Source organism: Aotus nancymaae, unplaced genomic scaffold, assembly GCF_030222135.1.
Source record: "Aotus nancymaae isolate 86718 unplaced genomic scaffold, 86718_ANA_hifiasm-v0.15.2.pri h1tg000036l, whole genome shotgun sequence".
Lineage (NCBI taxonomy): Eukaryota > Metazoa > Chordata > Mammalia > Primates > Aotidae > Aotus > Aotus nancymaae.
In genome coordinates this window covers 21,441,052-21,465,119 of record NW_026988450.1, presented here as the reverse complement: position 1 = coordinate 21,465,119, position 24,068 = coordinate 21,441,052, and the positions used below count along the sequence as shown (strand labels likewise).

At 38.8% G+C, this 24,068-nt stretch overlaps 1 protein-coding gene and 1 long non-coding RNA gene across 13 annotated transcripts in view; one reads left to right on the top strand and one right to left on the bottom strand.

Moving 5' to 3' along the window:
• Positions 1-18,899, top strand: part of EYA1 (EYA transcriptional coactivator and phosphatase 1) — a 343,456-nt gene extending 324,557 nt beyond the window's left edge. For all 12 annotated transcript variants that reach the window (XM_012463621.2, XM_012463624.2, XM_012463622.2 and 9 more), the window contains 6 exons: positions 871-929; positions 1,035-1,195; positions 2,123-2,237; positions 2,342-2,463; positions 6,554-6,654; positions 16,922-18,899. In XM_012463621.2, the coding sequence (XP_012319044.1) occupies positions 871-929; positions 1,035-1,195; positions 2,123-2,237; positions 2,342-2,463; positions 6,554-6,654; positions 16,922-17,002 (639 nt within the window). In that variant the 3' untranslated portion in view covers positions 17,003-18,899. The remainder of the gene's footprint in view (positions 1-870; positions 930-1,034; positions 1,196-2,122; positions 2,238-2,341; positions 2,464-6,553; positions 6,655-16,921) is intronic.
• Positions 3,722-5,913, bottom strand: LOC135278016 (uncharacterized). The gene is made up of 2 exons (XR_010345565.1): positions 5,867-5,913; positions 3,722-4,236 (listed from the first exon to the last, which is right to left on the bottom strand). It is a non-coding gene; the product is annotated as an uncharacterized LOC135278016 (long non-coding RNA).
• Positions 18,900-24,068: the final 5,169 nt, after the last annotated feature.

The following is a 24,068-nucleotide window of genomic DNA, read 5'->3' as shown; positions in this document are numbered from 1 at the left end:
AACAGGTACAGAAACGTTAACTGAGTCCAATAGAGCTTTAGCCCATAAGCATGGCTTCCTATTCTAAAATAGTTTACTCAGTTTGGGATTTAAACATCAGGTCTGTTCAAAATAACATTATGTCATAATATAAATCAAATACATAAGGTGAATATGTAATAGTAAAACAGCTAAAAATAACACTAAAAATGTAATTTAAAAAACAGTTAAAAAGCACATGGTTTGATTATTTTTATTTAGGTTTTGAAGTCTCCCATGGTTTTTTATTCTGCACATGTATACACACACACACACACACACACACACACACACACACACAGAATAAAACTCAGATCTCTCAAATAAATGGAAACCAGTAACAGATTTTTTTTTTGTCTGGGCTCCTCAGCACACTGGCCTCGGGCTGTGTTGGTGTGTGGCTCAACAGCAATCAGAGGTCATAATTTCATTGGCAGTTAGCATCAGGTTTAATTTTTCTAGCATGTTACATTTACCAAAATGTCTGGTTTCAGTTATGCTTAGGCACTGAGTGAATCAGCTCTGAGCAGCACGATGGCTTAAGGTACCTAAGGTTTATGGAACACATATGCTAATTGTTTTCAATCACTTTCCTTTCTAAACACAAAAATGTGTTTTCTGAAGCTGAATAGCAGTAGTCCTTAACCACATTGCTTCTTTCTTATGGGAGAGGACCCTAAGTAGGTAAAAATGTCAATTTTACAAGACTGCCACCTACTGATTGACATTGTTAAAAAAAAAAAACAACACTCCAATTAAGGTGCTTTTAAAAATAGCTATGTATGGTTTTTCAAAAACAAAAATTTAGGTGCTCTTAAAAAATTGACATGTATCATTTTAATTGCATTTTAGGAATGTGACCAAGTCCATATAGATGATGTTTCTTCAGATGATAACGGACAGGACCTAAGGTGAGCACCCTTGAACGTGAAGTGACCTTTTATAGTTTAATTGCTTACCTGATTAAGATGAACTTTCTGTTCGGTTAACTTTGGGCTTTTCTTGCATCTAAATAGCACATATAACTTTGGAACAGATGGCTTTCCTGCTGCAGCAACCAGTGCTAATTTATGCTTGGCAACTGGTGTACGGGGCGGCGTGGACTGGATGAGAAAGTTGGCCTTCCGCTACAGACGGGTAAAAGAGATCTACAACACCTACAAAAATAATGTTGGAGGCAAGTGATTACCACCAGTATCTCAGCGGGTTAAGACAGTCTAGATACAATTCCAAAAGTACTGTACACTTTTGTGTCACACTGCTTTGAATATAATAGCTTTTTTTAGGGCAGTTTCATCTCACTGGCCATTACTCTGCTGTGATTTAGTGACAGAAATATTGGACTGGAGCCAGCTGCCCTGGCTATTCTAGTCTGGTCCTGTCTGTTACCTTGTGATGTGACCTGGGGCAAGTTTCTTGACCTCTCTGACATTCAGTTATCCTTTCAAGGAAGGATTAGCAACCTTCGAAGAATTAGCGACCTCTGTCCAAATCACAAGATGGGTTGTAAATCTTCTACCAGCTAAATACTTGGATTAGTTTGAATCTTTTGACTTTGGTTCATAATGGCTTTAGCATAAAATGTTCAGGAGTGAGGTTGGTTTCCTGCAGGGCTATATCCAGATGCTCAAATGATGCTGTCAGGGAAGCCTGTGCTTTTCCTTTGGGTAAGCTCCTTTTAGGTCAGCCCCTCCCAAGAGGTGGCAAAATGACCACCAGTAGATCCAGCTTTATGCTCTACCAGTAGTTTGGCACCTTTATGGGGGGAGGGAGAGAGATCTTTTCCAATAGATTTAGCAAAAGTTCCAAGACGGACTTCCACTGGCCAAGCGAATGCTAAACACCTACCCTGGGAGCCAGAAGGTAGAGTCAGCTCTGCCCAAACTACAGTTAGAGGAATGGGAGAGAGTAGGTTCCCCAAAAAGAAGAGCTGACTTTTATAACCAAATAAATACTTTGATTGAATGATACTATGTGAAAGATACTTTGTATATTACAAAGCTTGAGAGTGGTATTCATAGTACTCTTTGAATGTTTTTTTATTTATAAAGTCAAAGAAATATGTTGGTAAGAAGGTAGTTCATCATGTGCTTTTAATCCTCAGGTCTGCTTGGTCCAGCTAAGAGGGAAGCCTGGCTGCAGTTGAGGGCCGAAATTGAAGCCCTGACCGACTCCTGGTTGACACTGGCCCTGAAAGCACTCTCGCTCATTCACTCCCGGTGAGGCTCTCTGTTGGACCTTTGCCAGGAAATGGGCAATGCTCAAGCTTGTTCATTTTGGAGATTTATTTTTCAAGTCTTTTTTTCTCTTTTTGTTGTCATAGGACAAACTGTGTGAATATTTTAGTAACAACTACTCAGCTCATCCCAGCATTGGCGAAAGTCCTGCTGTATGGATTAGGAATTGTATTTCCAATAGAAAATATTTACAGTGCAACTAAAATAGGTGAGCTGCTTTTTTTTTCTTTATAGCAATCAGCTCTTTTCCTTCAGGATAATAAAAATGAAAGGCAATAAATGAAACATTTTTTCCAGAATGCTACATAGGTCAAAAAAATAGAATAATTTAACCAACTTGCCAAACTGGATTTAGACATAAGAGAGACATACGGCATAATCCATGTAGCTGGTGTCATAAAATTTTACTTGACTGGCTAATGTTAAGAACAAGGCATTTTAGGTAGAATAATAGCATAGATTCTGGATTATCATACTTTTATCCTTTTAGGCAACATTAGCAACAATATCTGATTTTCTAAGCTAACACAAACAATATAGAATTATACAAAGTAGAAATGAAACAACTCTAACAACAGATTATTACTAGAAATGTTTGTTTTGTTTTAATTCAATATGTATAATCATTTGAGTTTCCATTTTTATTGTGGACATTAAAAAGCTTCTTGCATGAAAGAAACAGGAGGAAAAGACTTACGGAATTTATTTAGAATATAAATCAAGGCAGAATCAACATAGGGATAAAAAATACATGACCCTGTTCTCAGAGGAAGCAGACAGTTACAAGAGTATGCAAATGAGCATTTTTTAGTTGTCTACTAGATACCCCAAACTTTACTAAGCATTCTACATTTAAAGCAAATCTTTATAATCTTTCCATTTTACAAATGAGGAAACTAAAGTTCAGAGACTTAAGTAAATTGTTGCAGTCAATAGCTCACAAACCCAAGGGTCAAGCTTCATGTCTCTCTGACTGCAAGGTCTAGACTCCTTGCTGTATCCTAGAGGGTCCTACTGCTAAGTGCGTGAATGTGCACATGGCTGAGGAAGCATTCACTCCCACCTAGGAAGAAGCTGAGGCAAGTGTCTGTGAAAGCTAAAGGGAAGAAGTGACATTTGAGCTGGGTATAATAGAGCAAGTAAGAGTTCACCAGGTAGATGGACTAGTGACAACAATGCAAAGGGACAGAGAAATTAAATTGTGTTCCCTGCTGAGGGACTTGTGAGTGGCCCTGGGTAGCTAGTGTGCTGTGCTCATTAAAAGCCAAAGTTGGAAAGGTATACTTGGGTCTAGGCATAAATGGCCTTGTATGTCACCATAAGGAGATGAATGCTGTTTTAGTCCAGGGGAAGAAGTATGAGCATTCTAGCAGGTGGCAAGAAGCCTGTCTTTGGCTGCTCAACTCCATATAATCAAAAGGGCCAAAAATGAAATCCTTATAGGTCTAACTTCCATCTGCCTGCACTTTTACACTTCCTGTTCTTCTCCCTCAAAGCATTTATTACATGATTACTAAAGAATTTCTTTTATAATTATTTGTTCATAGTATGACTTCCCCACCATACTGTAATATTCTTGAGGACTGGGTTTGTCTCTCTTGCTCATCAGAGTTGCTGCAACACCCAGTACACATTAGGTATTCAATAAATGCTTATTGAATGAATGGCTGAATAAATGGCCATTGATTTTGAAGAAGGCTGACACAAGATTTCTTTTAGACACCTGAGCCAATAGTGGCACAATTAACTGATGGGGAAATCAGGTGATTTTAGAAGTTAACTATTAGTTTTTATCAGTGTTGAGTTGGAAGAGATCTGATGGAGTCTTCAATTAATGGCAGAAAGGAAGCACCATGGACACACACAGCAGGATGCTGATGGGATTCATCCAGGGTAACCTTTCAAGTTAGAAATACATAGCTGGAGTTTGAGAATGACTAATCTTTCCAAGAAGGGCCAAGAACAAAGTGTTGGAAAATACCTGTCAAAAAGAAAAAAATATATCAAATGGAATAAAATTCCCAGTAGTCCATTAAAACCAAAGCAGCATACAGTTTAAGTCACGTTAATTCTCTATTCATTGATATCAATAAAGAGGAATTATTATAATTATATTGTATTTTGTAAACAGGGATTGTGGAAAAGGTTTACCAGCACATGACATTGGAACAAATGGCAAAGCAGCCCATAGTACAGAAGTGGGTAGAGCTTGGCTTCTCAGAAAGAAAGTACAAATAGTATGTTATATAGCATGTGCATAGAAGTTTAATTCCAAGAAATTTAAAAATGGTAATATAATAGGAAATTGCAATCTAGTAAGCATTTTTTTATATGGAAATTTTGTTTAAAATATTACGCTTTAATTTTTTCAATACAAAATAACAATTAGAATAAAAAATATGTGGTGGTAGAAGTAGGATTTCACCATCAAATAAGATACATGTGAGGATCAATGCAGAAAACCCAGCAACTTTTGTGCTTTTGATTGTTTTTTGACATGGAGTTTCATTCTGTCACCCAGGCTGGAGAGCAGTGGTACAATCTTGGTCCACTGCAACCTCTGCCTCCTGGGTTCAAGTGATTCTCCTGCCTCAGCCTCCTCAAGTAGCTGGGATTACAGGCACACAGCACCACACTCGGCTAATTTTTGTAGTTTTAGTAGAGTTGGGGTTTCTCCATGTTGGCCAGGCTGGTCTCGAACTCCTGACCTCAGGTGATCTGCCTTGGCCTTTCAAATTGCTGGTATTACAGGCATGAGCCACTGCACCTGGCCCCAGTGATTTTTATTGTAGGCAAAATGCTAAAGTCATAGGAGATGGCTGGTGGACCAGTTGGCACAGCTATGATGACAAAATGGACCCATCAAAATGAATACGTCACATAAAACTAATAGTTAACTTCTAAAATCTAAGCTTCATTTTTGTAGATTTTAGAACTAAGTTGTGAAAAATTTCTACATGACTGCAAATTTGCAATGAACCCAATAGGAGATAGTATATAGGCAAGGATTTTTTTGTTTACCACACCTTCACCTTTAAATAACATTGAATTTACCTTCCTTTATCCACAAGAGGGAAACTTTGCAAAAACACATGAGCATTTTTCCATAAGGAGGGAAAAAAGTTTCATGACATCTAAGTTTTGGATTGTATATTTTTTGCAGTGAGCACTATAATTTGTATCTGTTTTTTAAAGTGATTTAATATTTCACAGTTTAGTGGACAACTGAAGAGGCATTGAAATTGCATTCTCTGAATAAGGCTAGCTCCATTTTATTGTGTCAGATGCAAATTAGAGATTTTAGTGCAAAATACAAATATAAAGCAGACATTTGTTTAAGCAAACAAGCAATTTGTTCATGTGTATATCTGATCCTTATTTGAAAGAGGTGCAGGCTCGCTCAGCCATTCACATTTGAAAACTATAAACTGTCCCATTGTCCATTAAAATGACCCTATTGGCAGCCCAAGACTTGGAACACCAGTTTCTTCTCTGAGAAGAAACAATGCTTGCATTAACTCAGGGGATGTGCTGACAGTGTAGCCGCCACAGGAGCCCAAACTAAGTCATGACATGGGAAAGATAATAGACAGATAAGGGTATTCTATTACCTTTATTCCACTTTTCCTCCAGGAAAGTGCTTCATTGAACATTAGATGCCTGGGTAGGGCAGGCACCATCTTGCTGTAGTACCTCAAATTACCTGACATTTATTTTGGAAAGAGTTTTACAAGACTACATCAGGCTTTCAGGGTCTTTAATTCAACCTGAAAATGAAAGAATAAGCTAATTCCAGTGTTGGTGTTTTCTTGCTAGAACAAAAACAAATCCAGTTTTTTTTTTTTTTATCATTCTCAATAGTCTTTGGATCAGATATTTTCAGAGTTTGATATATTACAACACCTTTCTTAAATCAGGTTAAAATATGTTACTAGAATTGCCTATGTTTGATCTCAGCTTATTGGGGGAAAAAAGTCCTACTGAAAAACAATACTTTCCCTCCCAGTTGCAGTGGTGTGATTGACTAGGTCCCAGTTTTTAATAAATGAATCCATTGGAAAAGAGTATTTAACTAATCAGTTTCCAAAGGACAGAACACCACACTGCTAATTAATTTACTTTGTAATTGATTGTGCTGTGGCATATACAACCCAAGGGGCATAAAAGCACTCCTTTTAGATACACAAGTGGGATAGTCAAATCAGAGCATGAAGAAAGCATGTTATACAAAAAGTTCAACACTGTCACATTAGGTTACCCAAACTTCACATTTTCTATGATTTACTTTTGTTCATTAGGAAAAGAAAGCTGTTTTGAGAGGATAATTCAAAGGTTTGGAAGAAAAGTGGTGTATGTTGTTATAGGAGATGGTGTAGAAGAAGAACAAGGAGCAAAAAAGGTGAGTGTTCCTAGATGATGAATCTTGTCTCATTTATTTTTTTTAGTCCTCAAGATTCTCATAACTGCATCATTTAAACAGGTTCCATTTCTGTGAAACATACGATGAATATGTGCAGCACTATAAGCACTAAACAGGGTAAAGAAGCATTCAATAAATACGGACTGATCTTTCTGCATAGCAGTGTACACAAGCTCAAGGGCCACAAGTGGTGTTCATAGAACGTAGACTTAGGGAGCAGAACTGAAGTGTAGCTGTCATCCAGAGCAGAGATAACACATGTGCCAGCAGGACCTTCTCTGTTTCCATGGCAGACATGCCAGGTGGTTCAAACCTTGTTACCTGAGCCTGGACACAGACTAAGAACCTTTCAAACATCCTTCAAAAAGTCTCTACTAGTTGGTCAAAGCTGGCTTGGAAGATAAAACTATCTTCTTCCCCAGAGGACTCTGTATCTTCTTTTTATCATGAGGTCCTACCTGTCTCTCTCAGGGCAGGGGGAAGGGAGTGGACCCAACTATAAATCTGTTGGCTCCCGCTTTGCCCATTGCACTTTATTATATTCTTCTGAATCTCTGCGGGTGTCATTCTATCATTTCTCTGAGCAAAAGCTTTGTTGTTGTGCCTCTCATTGCATTTTTTAAAGCGAAGGACCACCTTCCTTAGCCTGGCACGCAAGTGTCTCCACAACCTGCCTTTCTGATCTGTCTCCCTCTGGTACCTTACACTGTAGTCGTATCAGTCTACTCAGCTTTCCTTGACCATGCCCAACAGCTTTTCCTTGCTGTTGTCTCTCCTTGGAATGATCTTTTCCCTAATATTCCTTTCTGTCATTGTCTTACTCATTTGCAAAATTCAATTCATGTACTACCTTTTCTATTCTGTTTTTAAGAGATTAGATATAGTCATGCTCCCTTATATTTTAACTGAAGGTGCTGTAGTGGGTAAATAACTTAGATTCTTGAGCCAGACAGCATGGGTTTTTGAATTTTAACCCTGCCACTTACCCTTCCTGTGACTTTGAACAAATTCTTAACCCTCTGTTTCCCTTTCCTTGTCTATAAATGGAGATGGTAATAGCACTTACCTCATTGGGTTATTTTGAGGAATGGCTTTAGTTAAGATATATAACTCCCATAACATAGAGCTTGATATGTATAAAGTGCACAAAAAATGGTAGCTGCTGTTGTTTATGTGCCTGTTTCAGCAAGAAAAAAAAAATGTGAGCTTCATAGATTCAGGAATCTTATTTTGCTTGGTTTGTTGTTTGAGACTGTCTTCAAAATTTTTATAACTCCCTAAATCTTTACATAGTTGTACTCTAAATGTTTCTTGAATGTAAGGACATTAAATATTTTATGGGGTTAGCCAAGAGCATAATTTTCCATTCCCTTCCTTACATACTCACTCACTCATAGGAATCCATGTTTATTTTCATAAATGATACAGTATTTCAGCTCTTCTGGAATATTCCAGCATATACAGAAATAGCATATAAAGTCACCAGATTATAGATGCAGCACTGAGCCTAAGTATGATACATGGCCATCCTTCTTACAGGCTCTGAAGATGGCCTGGTTTACCTTCACTGCCTCCGAGTCCCACTAAAATCACTGACCCTAATTTTACAAGTAGATGATAATTTCATAGATACAGAATGTATCCCAGTAACAAACTTGCTTGAGTGTGGTTGGTGCTGGTGGAAATGCACACATGCTTCAGGTCTCCTCATGCTCAATGTGAAGCAGCATTTGCCATTTCAGCAGTAGTTCTAACCTTCCCACTTCACCGATGACTAACCACTAGTGTCACTGGGTACCTCTGTTACCCCTCTGGGCTGTCTTTATAAAATTAAATCTTTCCCAGACTAAGTCAGAATTCCCAAAACACAATCCTGGAGATTTAATGAAAATGTTTCTGAGATCCAGACTCAAGTCTTCTTTCCAGTAAAGGCTCTGGAATTCCCAAGCCATTCCTATTCAGGACCCTCCTGGTGGCCAGCAGGGCAAGGATGGAACAGCTTTGCACCTCTGAGCAGTGTGGCCTTAGGCCAAGGTGTAAATCCATCTCCAGGCTGGTCCTTCTCCCTCTGGTATCCACCAGAAAGTTTAATATCAAAGGTTACCAAAATGTGGCTTTCTAGCTTGTGGTAGGCAGAGAAGGATGCTTATGAAAGTGATTACTGAAAATGCAAGAAACACAAGTGAAATCCTTTGAATCTTATCAAGATTTCTGTGAGTGGGTCCCTTCCTAAACCTATCATCTGATAAGTACAATTCTTAGAAGTTTGACTTCAATGAACATAACATGAAAAACAAAAAAAGGTATTCTTGGTATGATATTAGAATTGAAAGTATTAATAGGAATAGAGTATTTTCTGTCTTTGAAAAGCAGTTAAGATTGTTTCTACTGTTTATCTTTGGACATGTCTTTTTTAAAATACAGGGCACACACACAAAATAAATTAGGCAGCCACACTTGCGGAAAACATACTCTGAATTTTTTTACTGAATAAGTCCTCTTAGCTTTCCATTTTCATTTCATGGATGACTGTATGTGATAAGAGTCCAAAAATATATGTTGAAACCACTCTTTGTACCTTGAGACCTGCCCGTGTGTGTAAAATGGACAAATTTTTCACAGTGTTCAGATTTCTAATCTCAGTTTACCACTTAGAGTGACAAGTTGAACATTCCCTTCTTGTTTTCTAACTTTATTGAAGAAGAATTTTTCTAGCCTTTTTAGGTTACCTAGTATATAAATAGCTGTCCTTTTATATGAGTTACGGGACAAGGATCTAATCATTCAGAAAATATAATGAATATCTTTAAAGTGGAGTGCTACATAGAAGCAGAGAATACTTAATGTTTAACCTACGGGAAATAATTTAGGAGGAGAAGCACTCTACAAGTTTAACAATCTCATTTTTAAAACTACATATAAATACTCAAGCTAAAGAAACTAAGAGATGGCTTTCTATGCTGTAGAAGGACTAATAATAGTAGTAACAAAAATTGCTACCTAGGCCAGCCTCACACCTGTAATCCCAGTACTTGGGAGGCCAGAGTGAGTAGATCACTTCAGCTTAGGAGTTTAAGACCAGCTGGGACAACATGGCAAAACTCTGTCTTTATAAAAGATACAAATATTAGCCGGGCATGATGGTGGGTGCCTGTAGTCCCAGCTACTCAAGAGGCTGAGGTGGGAGGACCCCCCGGGAGGTCAAGGCTGCAGATAGCCAAAATCATGCCACTGCACTCCAGCTAGGATAACTGAATGAGATCTTGTCCCAAAGAAAAAAATATAAAATGCTACCAATTATAAAGCCCTTATTATATCCCAGTTCCTCTTTTAGGCCTTGCTATCCACTTTTCTCATTCAATCCTTATAATCCTATGAAGGAATCCTTAGACCCATTTTACAGATGAGAAAACTGAGACAGACACTGCAAGGGTGAATAATTCGGCCAAAATCACACAGCTAGAAAGTAGCCAAACTAGAATTTGAACTTAGTTATTTCCTCTGACCGTGAGATTTAGCAAAAAGTTTCTGCAGGCTGAGAGAAATTGATTACAAGTGGCTCACACTTGTAATCCCAACACTTCAGTAGGCTGAGGCTGGTGGCTCGCTTGAGCCCAGGAGTTTGAGATCAGCCTAGGCAACATGGTGAAACCTGTTTCTACAAAAAATACACAAGTTAGCCCAGCATAGTGGTGCTGTCTGTAGTCCTAGCTACTTGAGAGGCTGTGGTGTGAGAATGACCTGAGCCTCAGAGGTCAAAGCTGCAGCGAGCTGTGATGGCACCACTGCACTCCAGCCTGGGCGACAGAGTGAGACCCTGTTTAAAAAAAAAGTTTCTTCAAACTATAAGAACTACATTTATAAATCTTAAATATGACTTGACTTACAAAAAAAGAATTTACATGGTTTTTCAAAAAATTATTAGAGTAAAATGCAATTCTTTTCAGGAGCTAGCTATAACTATATAAGTGTCTTCTTTCCCCTAATTTTACATTCATGATTAAAATTTTAAAAACACATAATTAATTCTGATATATGCTTTAGCCCCTGAGCAGTTTAGTTTATTAAATAAAATTTATAGCAAACCAGTGAAGTTCTGCACGAGCACTAAAATGTCTGCCAAATCAAAACATTTTACATTGCTTCAGAATTGATTTTAACTATTTAGCTTGTCTCTCTTAGTTTCCTGTGTCCTTCAAACTCTAATACAGCATGCTCCTCTTTTCCCTGTAGAGATCTGTCATCTCCCTAAATAATGTTCTTTTGCTAGAGATTGTTACTTTTTTTAAAGCACAGAAACAAAACCCAGTAAGTAAATCTGCCAGTTGCCCATTTTGTTAATGGTCAATTGAAATCTATTCTGTCATCCTTATTCTCTTTGCCAATGTAGTCCAAGGCCTTTCATCAGTAATTTAATCTAGTTCTATAATTTGTATCATAAAAAGTACCCCCTTCAAAGAGAAAAAGTTAGCAATACCTTTGTTTTGTAAAAGAACCACCTCATTTTAAAAGGCTCTCTTGCAAGAGTTTTGTCTGAGTGCCTCCTTATTCCTAGAAAGATTGTGGGAAGTCTCTACCTATGGAAATCTTCCTTTGACATATGTCTTTTGTTGTCAAAATCTACCAGTTGTTCTTTTTTGCCATAAAATTATTTGTTTCTCTAATGCAACATGGCTTGAAAGAAAATGATTAGACATAGGTACAATTATTTTAAAAATAATTAAAAAGTAGGTAATAGTCTCCTGTACCTTGACACCTAGTTTTCATTTCTAGAGTAGTAGAAGTGGCCTTACTAAATTATTTTCAGAGAACTACTTAAAATAAATTTCTTGATGGCAAAGGGAGAAAAAATGGCAAGCATCCATTATTCTACACAATGACAAAGGCTTCATTAGATGTTCATTTTATATGTACATTCTAAGATGAAGCTGAGAACCTGATAATGTCTGATTTCAAGCTTATTTAGTAGAAAAATACAAGCCACTTTTCATAAAATAACATTTATAAAGCAATTTTTGTTTTGAATTTAAGTGGGACATCAAGGTTATAAACACCAACTACAGTGAGTGTTATTTTTGTAAAGTCATAAATTCATTTATAGTTAATCACTTACCATACGCCAAGTTTTGAATTGGATTTCATCTTCATCCTTAAAGAGCATACTTATGTCTAGAGGAGAAGGAGATACACAAATAAAAGAGCAACGTTGTACAGTAAGTTTCATAAAAGTTCTCTCTTGATAACTTTACAATTTGAAAAGTGTAACTCCATCTGCAACACTTTCTAAATATGACGTGCATGTGAAAGCACAGATAGATTTTTTTAACACAAATGAGAAGTATATACTTTTTTTCATACCTGCTTTTTCACTTAATCTATCCTGGCAGTTATTCCATATCAGTACATGAAGTTTTGCATCGCTAATGTTTTAAATGACTGCATCGATATTCCATTTTGTGGATGTTATATTTAACCAGTCCCCTGGGGCTGAACATTTAGGTGATTTCCAGTATTACTGCAAACAGTTCTACAGTTCACTCATGTGCAAGTGCATCTGTAGGAGAAATTCCTAAAAGTGAAGTACTTAAGTCAGAGGGTATGTGCTTTAAAATTGAACACATTTTTAATAATTCAGCAAAAGTTCTATTTACATATGTGTATCCACATACCCAGCTTTTTATATGATGGATGTTATATGTAGTCTGAAAGTATAAATTCTAAATATCAGATAAGGAAGGATGGAGGAAGATTTTTAAAGTTGCTCCAGCAGGCAAGAGGAACAGGAAGGATGTGTCATTGTTTTCCCATTAGGCAATATTTTGGTTCTGGAGATCCAAAAGCATGTGCTAATTTTAGGCCTTGATACCCACTTCTCTCAATACATACCTAATCTTGTTAAAGTAATCATATGCATGCTACAATTTCAGCTGTCATTTCTGTTAAGATTTGTGGGCAGCTCTGTTTCTAGTCCCAGGACTTTATCTACCTGGGAGAACATCTCCGGTTAAGTATCTCATGTTGTACCCATCTGAATGTCTTAATACAAGCAAATGAATTAAGCTGTCCTAAACCAGTTTGCCAACTCAGACATGATTTGGGGTTCGTTTCCCACCCACCACTGAATCACATGAACTCTCTTCATAATACGTCTTGCATTTATTACACTCACTCCATTTCCACAGTAATTCTACCTAGTTTCTTTGCTACCAGCCAGAAACATCTTTAGTCCATCCTTTCCTTACTGCTGCCCTGAATTGCTTAAAATACCCCCCTTTTTGTGTCTCTTGGCGCTGAAGAAGTATTAGCCTCTCACCCCTTCCATTTACAAGACAAAAGTCTAAGCTCCTTAGATATTCCAAGTGCTGCTACAGTGACAAACCTCCTCAATATCACTATAATTTTACACACCAGTCCAGCCCCATCCTCACCAGGTGAATTACTCCTCCTAACTGGGAGCCCTATCCACTTCCCCCTCTCCAACTTCTCCCATTCTTCAAATTCAGCTCAAGCTTAACTTACCCTCTCCAGGTTACAACTGAGCTGTCTTCTCTCTGAATTTATCTTTTTGATTCTTAATCCCTCACTGCCTTACATTGTAATAAAATTGTTTCATCTGATACATTTTCCCTGCTGGTCAGCTCTTGGCATTGGGGATATGTGTCTTGTGTGTATTACATATCTACTGTAGCTACGGTGCTATGCAAGTAACAGACTCTGTTTTGATAATAAAGTCACAGAGTTTATTTCACCTAGAAGGAGCCCGGAGTCATTTTCCCTAAACCCTCATGTTATAAAGAAACTAGGGCTCTGGGCAGACTGTGCCGTAATTGAAGGTCACATAGCTAAGTCTTCTCATTCTAGCATATGTTTTTCTTTTCCTCTTTTGCCACTCTTTCTTTCTGTTCGATTTCATATAAGAAATCTTTGTCCTAGTGGCTAAACATTGATGCAAGAAAAAAAAATTTACTTTGTACCCACTTGTCCTGAGCTTTTATAAATTCATAAAATCTTCACATCAGTACGTACTTAGGGAGAATGTTATTGTGCGATGTTAGCTCTGATTATCAACAGGAGTTTGACACCTATCCTCTCCTCTAGACTCAGTCTGTCTTCTCACATTCATTCACTTAATATAAATTGTGCATTTCTTAAGCCCACTATTTTTGTGAGAATGAAACTGCTAACAGCAGCTGACATCACTACTCTGCATGTCATGAAAGAGTGCAGAGGACAGAGTTGCTATCCTCCCCAGAGTCCTCCAGTTCTCTTTCATGTACCCCCTAAGATCTGCAAAGTTTTCATTGTAGAATCTTTGGCACTTCCGCCCCAATGAATGGCCCATCCCCACTGCACTGTGATGAGTTGTCTGTAATATACTACAGGAAGTTTCATTCTTTGACCTCATTTCAGAATGCTGCTTGACCAGGTGGTTCTTATTAATACTCTCTATAGGAAGACTAAAGCTATTTGTATTTTAGTGCCAGTAAACAAACCAACTTAGGGCTGTTTGTGGATCATCTCACTTTTCCAGATAGTGTTGAGTATAATTTAAAAGAAAAACATAAGTGTTCTCTAGGCGGCATCAACCCATTTCCATGTACAGATGAGACTCATACCCATTGAACCACTCCTTTGTTTACTATGGAATTAAATCCCCACTTCATACTTTATGTACCAAAGAAATTTTTTCAGTTTCCTTTTCAATTTCTGTGAGAGTCATGGCATTCTTCAGTGCAGGGTTCTGATTGCAACAATCGTTTTCAGATTTGCATTGTTAATGGCTGTATATGCAGAGAACTTGTCTATGGGGAACATATGGAACCTCAGACAGTTGACATGCAAAAGAATTTGACTGAACCTGCTCTGAAAAAAGCATTCCACTTTGCACAAATATTTTTATATGTTTTTATAAGAAAAACACAATTAGAATTAGGATATAAAATATAGCAAGTAGGTGGTTAAATATAAACACTGCACAGTTGAATACTTGAAAACTTTTAAAATAATAGTTTTCTTTTAAAATGTGTCTTAAATGGATTTGAGATTAAGTAGTAAAATTAGTAGAATGTTGAATGGTACATACTGGATAAACATTTCAAGTATGTTTGAGTGTGTACATGTATGAAAATATAAAGAAATGTTTATCGTGGTTAGCTTTGTGTAGTAGGATAAGAAATTATTTGTATTTCCTTTTATGTTTCTACATTTTACAACATGAATTTCTCTTCTAATAAGGAGGAAATCCATAACTGGTCAAACATTTTTCTAACCAAATCTATGAATTATAGTCACTCTTTTCCAGTGTCTGTAACCCCACAGAGAATGGATGGGGGCAGAGAGAGAGAGAGAGAGAGAGTGAACCTGTGCTATGGTGCTGATAATTTACACAGCTGAATAAAACGCCCACAGAAAACAGGTAGAAGGCATTACAGCATATGAGCTTCAAAGTCACACCTGGTATGGATCTTGGCTTCACTCCTGACCAGCTATTACTTAAACCTCTCTGTTCCATCACTAAGCCTCAGGGTTTTGTTTTTTAACTAACACAATAGTAATAGTAATACCTCTGTCTCTCCGAGTTGCTTAGCATAGTGCCTAACCCAATATCCAATAAAGCATAACTATTGGGAGATTATTACAGATAAACTCCTTAGCAGGGCTTACTAGGCCCTGCATCAGCTGGCTCCTGCAGCCACTCATGTAACCAACCAAGTCTTTCTCTCATACCCAGCCAGTCTGCCAACAATGAATTTCCCCATTATTTTCTGTTCTCCAACACACACAGCCATCTGAATGTTAATCCTTCATACCTAGCTCAACTATCACCTTTTTTCAGACATTTTCCCAGTTTCCTAGACAAAGATAATTGCTCTTCTCCTACAAGACATAGATGAACACTGATGATTGTTGCACATTTTTGCTACTCAGACTGTGAGAGAGGGTGAGCCAGCAACATGTGCATCTCTGGATCTTCTGCCTCTGGCACAGTGTGCTCTTTCTGAATGAATGTACAATGCTGCATCTTACAGTGTGACGTTGCCAAGTGGAGCATCCTCCTAAAAATAAATACTTAGTACTCATTTCTAGACTATTCTGTTATCACTCAATAACAAATATATACAGATATTCCAAAATAGTCTTGAGTCCAGAAAGGTCTACATCTAATATTGGAATGTGGTATGTGATTTCAACAGATAATCTGAGACAAATACATTATTAATAATAGTTTGTATCCCAGTATGTAGCAGCTATGTGATCTATATATCAAAATGGTTAATGACTTCCACTGTTACCTACACGTTTAAAAAAAACTCATTTCTGTTTGCTTCTATGTGAAATTCTGTTAGTCTGAAATTTTTTTTCAGATTTCTCAGAACTATAATTGCAAATTATACTCCAGGCTCCACATTAATTTTTTGCATAAGAATCCTAGTCTTTAAAGTAAACAATTTTATCCTCTGGAAGGTGGTGATTATCTTTCTCTTCAAAAGGTTTTACTGATGCATTAGTACTTACTATAGTGCTTTGGGGCAATAAAAGTTCACATTTTCACCCTTCATGAATGATGTAACTTCTGGTTTCTTCCTGTTTTTCTTGTCTTTGGTTTGTTCGCGTGTTTCACAAACATTCCCATTACTGAAACAAGATTTTTAGATTGAGGTATAAACAACAACTACAAAACCCAAAACAAAACAAAAAGCAACGTTAGAAGTTCATTTAAAATTTTTTCCATATGATAAAGTCATTTTAAGGCCAATATGAAGAATAACTGAAGAAAATAAATGGAAAAAAGTTGCTTCATATATGAGCCACAATTAAGTTAGAGAAAATGTAAAGTACTACTAACTAAAGAAAACTGCTTAAACTCATAAAAAGTACAAGCTTTTTAAACTTTCATCATGAAAAACCCACTGGATATGTATTTTGAAAAGCTGCTGTATTTGGCAACATTCTTTTATTTAAAGCTTGGAATTGGCATTCAAGTCACAGTGTAGATCCAGTTAGGAAATATCCAGCCCCTTCTTCAAAGAAACAGACTCTAGATTACATTTTAAAACTCAGTCCAGTATTCTTACCCGAAGTTTAAGTTTGAATTTTTGCTGTAAACAGATGTGATGTTAAGATGTTAGCTGGCATTTTCCACGATATTGAAAATGGGGGTGAGCGTGGGAGTGGATTTCCAAAGGAGCCAGCAGGGCTGGCACTGGATGCTCTGTCCTCACGTGTATATGTGCCCCTCCTGCAGCACGCAATGCCCTTCTGGAGGATCTCCAGCCACTCTGACCTCATGGCCCTGCACCACGCCTTGGAACTGGAGTACCTGTAACAACGCTCAGCACTTTGACACCGCACAGCTGCTCTGTGACCAGGGACAGATCCAGCAGGCCCCAGTCTCGCATCAGCGACGGCCTCCCGAATTTAGCGATTTCTGCCTGCTGATGCGCAGCTGCTGTCAGTCTCGACCTCTGCCCTTGTGGTGAATGGAGGACCACGTCTATTTCTTCAGAACAGCTGTTGACTCTGGTACTGTGAATCCAATGAAAAGCCATGAGAATGTTCTAGCACAGCGTAATGTGTCTGCCACATTAACTACACGGTTCAAACCTGTGAAGAGAGGACCTGCAAACGCTTCAGTTGTTAGCATTTTCAATGTGATGTGAACAGCTTCTCCAATACAGCAAACCTGATTGCACAAGAGACTGAAATGTGTTTCCTGAATACCAGTGGAGAAATTTTCTTGTAAAGAAGGTTTACTTTTTGGTGTCTCATACCCAGGGTAATCTGTACATCTCTACTTATTTATGAACAGACTTAAAAAAAAAAAAAAAAACAGCTTTATTGAGGTATAATTCACATACCCCACAATTCGCCCACCAGACTCTTTTGACATTAAATAATTGAAGAGACAATAGCATTAGAAATAAGTGATTCAAGGCCTTTGTATCACAACATGGCAAGTACAGTACTTTGAATTTTAGCACATCGCATAGTTTTAAGTATGTCTAATTTAAACGTATAATATGTACATCACTGAGACAATCATGTACAGAAAGAATTTTTGGTGTAAATTTGTAATAATGGATGATTCTTCTTCTTTTACATATTGTTTAGGGAAATGATATTGAAAGGTAGCAATGCCTTGATAGTGAAGCATGAGGCAGCATGTGCACAAACTCCTGTGCCGTGCCTTATCTAAGTGTTGGGTATAAATATGTAGATAATACATTTTTTTTTTAGATAAATGTTGTCAAGACCAAGAGCATGGATGTCAAGTGTCAGTAAGGATTTTGTTTTCTAAAGTTTCCCCCCATCAGTTCTTCTGAGGGCCTTGATGAAATAACACAGCAGTTTCTTAAACAATTTGAAAAAAAATAAGTTCTCCTACCACCTCACTTTTTCATTTCCACACTAATGTATTATATGTAACTACTTGGAAAAAATAATTATTCAAATGCTTCTTCCCACAAAAAGAATATAGATGATAGTAGATATATTTTATTAATAAAATGGTTCATGAATTGGAGACTAACAAAGTTTTCATGTGTTCAGAATTATTATCGTGTCTGCATTTTCTTTAGATAAAGGAAGACACACAATGCTAATCCAGAAATCAGCAAACTTTGCCTTACTCCCTACATGCGTATTTTCTCTGTCTTCCTCCCACCCAGAGGAAAGTTCATTGCCATTGTCATCACCATGGAAACAATGTTCCTCTCTACCTGTGTTATGTACTACATGACAGGCATAGATCTGGGGAATTAAAATTATCACATTTGCCACACCATAAGAGTTTCTCCAAAAGGGGTCCATTTGGCTGGGCAATATTTTCTCTCATATAATGCAATCCATTGTCATGAAATTACTCTTAGGATGAATCATCTTTAATGTTACACTGTGGGGGAAAAAACCCACCAGCTTTGACCTAAGGTAGCTGAAGAGCTATTTCATCCTTTTCTGAAGTTGCAGGTTGCTGCTAGAATTAGTCATTTGTGAATTATCCAAATTGTTTGAATTCACAATTGAATTTTTTCTCCTTTTTTGCTTGAAGCAAACAAGTTGACAATTTTTTAACCTTTTCATTTTATGTTTTTGTACTCTGCAGTCTGAAAAGACAAAGTTTATCTTGGACTTACTGTATAAAGGTGTGCTGTGTCCACCATTGTGTACAGAATTTTTCTTCATTAATTTTGTGTTTAAGTTAATAAAATTGATTTGTGACGTACTGTAAGCTCCCTGACTGTCGGGATTATCTTTTTCTCTTGGTTATATGAAAGAGCAGGATCTTGGTTGCATGAGAACACCTGAAGTCCAACAAAAGGAAGTTGTGTGAAGTAACTACAGTGATGGCTGTATCAGGCCTTTAGGGGACTGAACTTGAAAGGTAACAGCTGTTTCTTTGATCACTGTTAAGTACTGATGAATGGAATAGTTCTTCACTTCTCCAAAAACTATATAAAATGGACCCTTACTCAAATTTATCTATTGTAGAACATAATTCAGCATAAACTATCTTGGATTGCAGAGCATAGATTTAGCCACTTACATACTCAAGGGATGGCACTATAAAGCAGTTTCATCAATAAACAACGCCCGCAACAGATACCTCTATGATTTGGCCAGATTAATCATTGACAGAGAGCTATAAAACAGCACAACTGACTTCCTCCTGAGAATTTAATCTTAGAAACACACATTCATACATGAAAACACATGAAAATCAAAAATACACTGCCTTGCCCATTTGTCAGGCCCCGATGTGTATTTTTCATATTCACACACCAGGTCAAGTGGCCTGAATTATGAGGTGCCACTGAGCATGCCCTGACACCCCAAGAATGAAAAGAGTTTGGGGAAAATCTTTAAAGAGAGACAGTGGTGGGGAGTAAAGGGGTTTTTAGGGCTTAAGAAAGTATGAAAAACAGGCCAAATGGAGGGCATATCCAGAAGATGAGTTTTCTTTTTTCTTTTTTTTTTTTTTTTTTTTTTTTTTGAGACGGAGTTTCGCTCGTTACCCAGGCTGGAGTGCAATGGCGCGATCTCGGCTCACCGCAACCTCCGCCTCCTGGGTTCAGCCAATTCTCCTGCCTCAACCTCCTGAGTAGCTGGGATTATAGGCACGCACCACCATGCCCAGCTAATTTTTTGTATTAGTAGAGACGGGGTTTCACCATGTTGACCAGGATGGTCTCGATCTCTTGACCTCGTGATCCACCCGCCTTGGCCTCCCAAAGTGCTGGGATTACAGGCTTGAGCCACCGCGCCCGGCCAGAAGATGAGTTTTCTAAAGCACCACCTCTAATGTGACACCTCCTGATCAAAATTTTTAATGGCTCCTCTTTGATCACGGATTTAGGGCTCAGATTTTTCCCCCTGGCATTCTAGAATCTCCAAATACAGTCTCTACTTTCTTCCCAGCATTCTCTCTCATTACTGAAATGAGCAGATCTTCAGTACACTAGACTAGCATACTAAGCTCTTCAATACACTAGGCTAGCATACCTAAGCTCATCAAAAAGCCCTCAGGCATCTCTGCCTTGTCTTTGCTCAAAGCATTCTCACTGCCCACAATGACTTCCTTCAACTCATCCTCAATCCACCCAAACCATGTCCAGCTCCAGTTTTTCCTCCTTTACAGACTTTTTTTCCCACCATGGCGGAGCAGCTTCATTCATCATCTCGCACCAAGAAAATTAAGGACACAAACACACACAAGGAGTGGGTTTAGGAGTTGAGGTTTAATAGACAACAGAAAGAGAAAGAGAGAAAGGAGAACAGCTCTCTCCCTTAACCACAGATTGGTTGGATGAGATGTGACATTTACACAGCACGTGGGGAAGGCTGGCCACCCTATCCTAATATTATTATGCAAATGGGCTTTCCACTGGCCAGCCCATCTTGTTGCTCCTTACTGTACATGAGGCTGGCAAAGAGAAGGGAAGATGGAGCCGCCATTTTGAACATGCCTAATCCCAGGTAGCCTTTTCCTATTGACCCAACTGCTGGCACTCACCTGTGCAAACTTCCAGTTTGCTTGTCTGTCTGCAGCTCAATTTTACAGGCTGCTCTAAGAAAATCATTTGGGGACTGCTTTTCATTAAAAGAAAAACCTTACCAAGTACCTTCACTATCTGTCTAAATGATTTCTTCCCAACTCCTATATCCATGGCATGCAGTGTTAGCTCCTTCTCTTCTCTCCCTGTCTATGCCTTTATTGGAAGTCCATATTTCATTCAATAAAGACTCACTGCCTTCAAACCCTCAACAGTGTGGCACCGTCCCAGGTGCTGAGGGTAGGATGTCCATGCCCCAAGGACTGAGTTTACGTTGGAGTTGCTGGAAACAGACCATAAATGAATTACTAAATGCATGAATAAGCTACATTCAGATCAAAAGGGTTCTTTCTGGGAAATACAACAGAACACGGGTCTGTGATAGGCATAAGTTTCCTCTAATAGAATGAACAGATGTCTGAGCCAAGTCCTGACTGCTAAGAAGTTGGAAACATGTAAAGATGAGAGGCAGGACATGCAGGCAAAGCTCCTCAGAGGAGAACACTCTGTTTATCCTCCAAATGAGAACCACACCCATGGGTCCGAGAGGAGAGGAACAGGAGATAACTGTAAAGGGAAGGCAACCAGGAAGACCTTGAGTTTGTGGTCTGGAGTTTGGATGCTATTCTAAGTGAATGGGAGGCCACTGAGAGTTTTACCTAGTCGGGGGACCTGGTCTAGTTTACTCTTTGAAATGATCACCTGGCTGCTGAGTGGAGAAGAGGGTGGAGAAGGAGCTGGAGAGGAGCAAGAGAAGAAATGGGAAAACCAGTTATTAGGCTATTAGGACTGTCCCAGCAAACAGTGGTCAGATTTAGACAAAGATGGTGGAAATGTAAACCCAGGTTGTTTTTTAGTGATGGCTAAATATTTACATAGGTCAGATGGAGGAAATGGGGAGACAGGAGAATTATCTGGACACGCCCAAGGGAAGAGGTCTCAGCACCACTGTGGACAGTTCATCCCAGTGGTTAGGAGTTTCCCCAGCTCTAAAAATGGAATAACGATTGTGTCTACTTCAGAGGATTATTATGAAGACAAAGTAAGTTAATACAGTTGACCCTTGAACAACCCGGGCTGGAATTGCATGAGTCCATTTATACTCAGATCTTCTTCCACTGCTGCCACCCTTGAGACACTGAGACCAGCCTCTCCTCCTCCTCCTCAGCCTAATCAACATGAAGACAATGAGGAGGAAGACCTTTATGATGATCCACTTCCAGTTAATATTCTCTTCTTTATAATTTTCTTAATAACATTTTCTTTAAGAATACAGTATATAATATCAAAAAACATGTTAATTGACTGTTTATGTTATCATTAAAACTTCTAGTTACCAGTAGGCTATTAGTAGTTGAGTTTTTGAGAAGTCAGAAGTTATACATGGATTTTCAATGGCAGAAGTCTTGGTGCCCCTAATCTCTGCTTTGTTCAAGGGTCAACTGTATAAGTGAAGTGCTTGGGACAGTGCCCGGAAGATTCTCTAATGTTGCCAATTACTGCACTCACTTTTCACATATTTCCCCAACTGAAGAACCAGCTTCTTGGAGGCACAGACCCTACACAAGTCCACTGCATTGTTTTGGCCTGGTCTAGAAAACAAGCTAAAAAAGTCTGATCCTTGACCTTGAGCATTGGGACAGTGACTATTAAAGAATCATTACAATTCTTGGAAGGGCTCAATGAGCAAGACTAATGGAGGCGAGGGAGTGATCTACCATGGGCAGCCTGGGCAAGCAAGAGAGGATTTTCTGAAGAACCGATGTCTGAGCTGAGACCTCAAGGCTGGGAAGGAGTTGGCCCAAGGGGAGTGGGAAGAAGAGAAGAGCACAAGAGCAGCTCAAAGTGAGAAGGTGGGCAGCAAGCTAGGGAAGGGGAAGGGAAGGGCAGGAGGGCCAGGACTGTGGGTCTGGGATGCAGAGATGATGGGTGGGGTGGCCAGGAGAGAGAGGGAACAATGGCAAGGGCTTTAACTGTCCATCTCAGAGGAAAGCTACAGGCTTTGTGCCTTTATTGTACATGAGCATGACTGCTTCCCCTTCATGGGAGAAAGAAAAGGCAGAGGGTTGGAATAGAAAGGGCCTGAGGCTCCTGCATCAGCATATACAGCCTTCGCTACTAGTGATGCTTCTATGCTAAACTAGACTTCAAATGTTAGGTCTAAGGAGTATCTAGTTGAGCCCATTTTACAGGTTACAAAACTTGGGTTAAATGCTTTTCCCAGTGGGTCACAGACAAGTTAAGCAAAGCCATGACCCCAACCCACCCTCTTGGATGCAACACTGAATCATGAAAAGATAGGAGCCCTCAGGCCTGTAACAGTTGGCTTCGCTTCCCCGATCTATCACTAAAAAACAGGGTAAGCTTAGGTTTTCTCTTCAAGTTTTTCAGGAGTATTTAGTGCTTTGTCCACAGTTAGCACAATTTTCCAATGTCCAAAGGCCTTTTGTCTTTTGAACCTTAGTGCCTCAATCTTTTGTCATCCTTCCAGAGTTTGGGTTAAAACATATCTTCCAGTGAACATTTTGAAATATCAATGAAAATGTATTTCATAACTTTTAAAATTTGCTTTTCAGAACATTTGCATCAGCCATAGATGTTTCCCAATTCAAATAAATATAAACGAGGTCATTTGCTTAACAGAATGTAGAGGTGATGGCGGGAGATTTTGGCGGGAGCTCCTACTGCATGTTCATTTAAGACTTGTAAGAAATTTCCTTTCAGGCCCTGGCCCTTTACCCACACTATACGCAGCTACAAAAGCTTCAGCTAGAATAGGCTTCTCCATGATGTTCAAGATCGTTTTTTGACAATCCAAAAGGCTCGAGTCAGTGAGCTACTCTTCTTTCAATCTCTCTGCACGTCTTCATTTCTCTCCATTCTATGTGATTATACAAACTGACAGGATGACTTGCGGCAGAAGAAATGAAAGGGTTTGTAATTTAGGAAACCTCTGGCCTTGCTGACTGAAAACAGGTTGTTTGTAAAAAGGAAATCCTAACCTCAGCTAACTGGCAAACTCTGTCAGAAGCAATAGAAGGAAGCGAAGGAGAAAGAACAGAGCTGGGAATTTTTATTGGCAACAGAAGAAAAACGGATGCTTGCCAGAGGAAAGCCTTTTGAGAACTCACCAGCTAGGGGACTAAGACATGCCCCAGGTCTCTGAGTGTGTGACGGGACAGTCGCAGAGCAGTTCTGTTCTGGTTTTGTGGGCTGGTTGGAAGGGGGGAGATTCCGGCTTGCGACAGTAGCTAGGCTGACAACCCTGAAGTGGATTCCCACCAGTTAGCTCAAGTTTGGGTCTCCCGCTGCAGGTGCCCCATGTCTATCCTGGCTTGACAT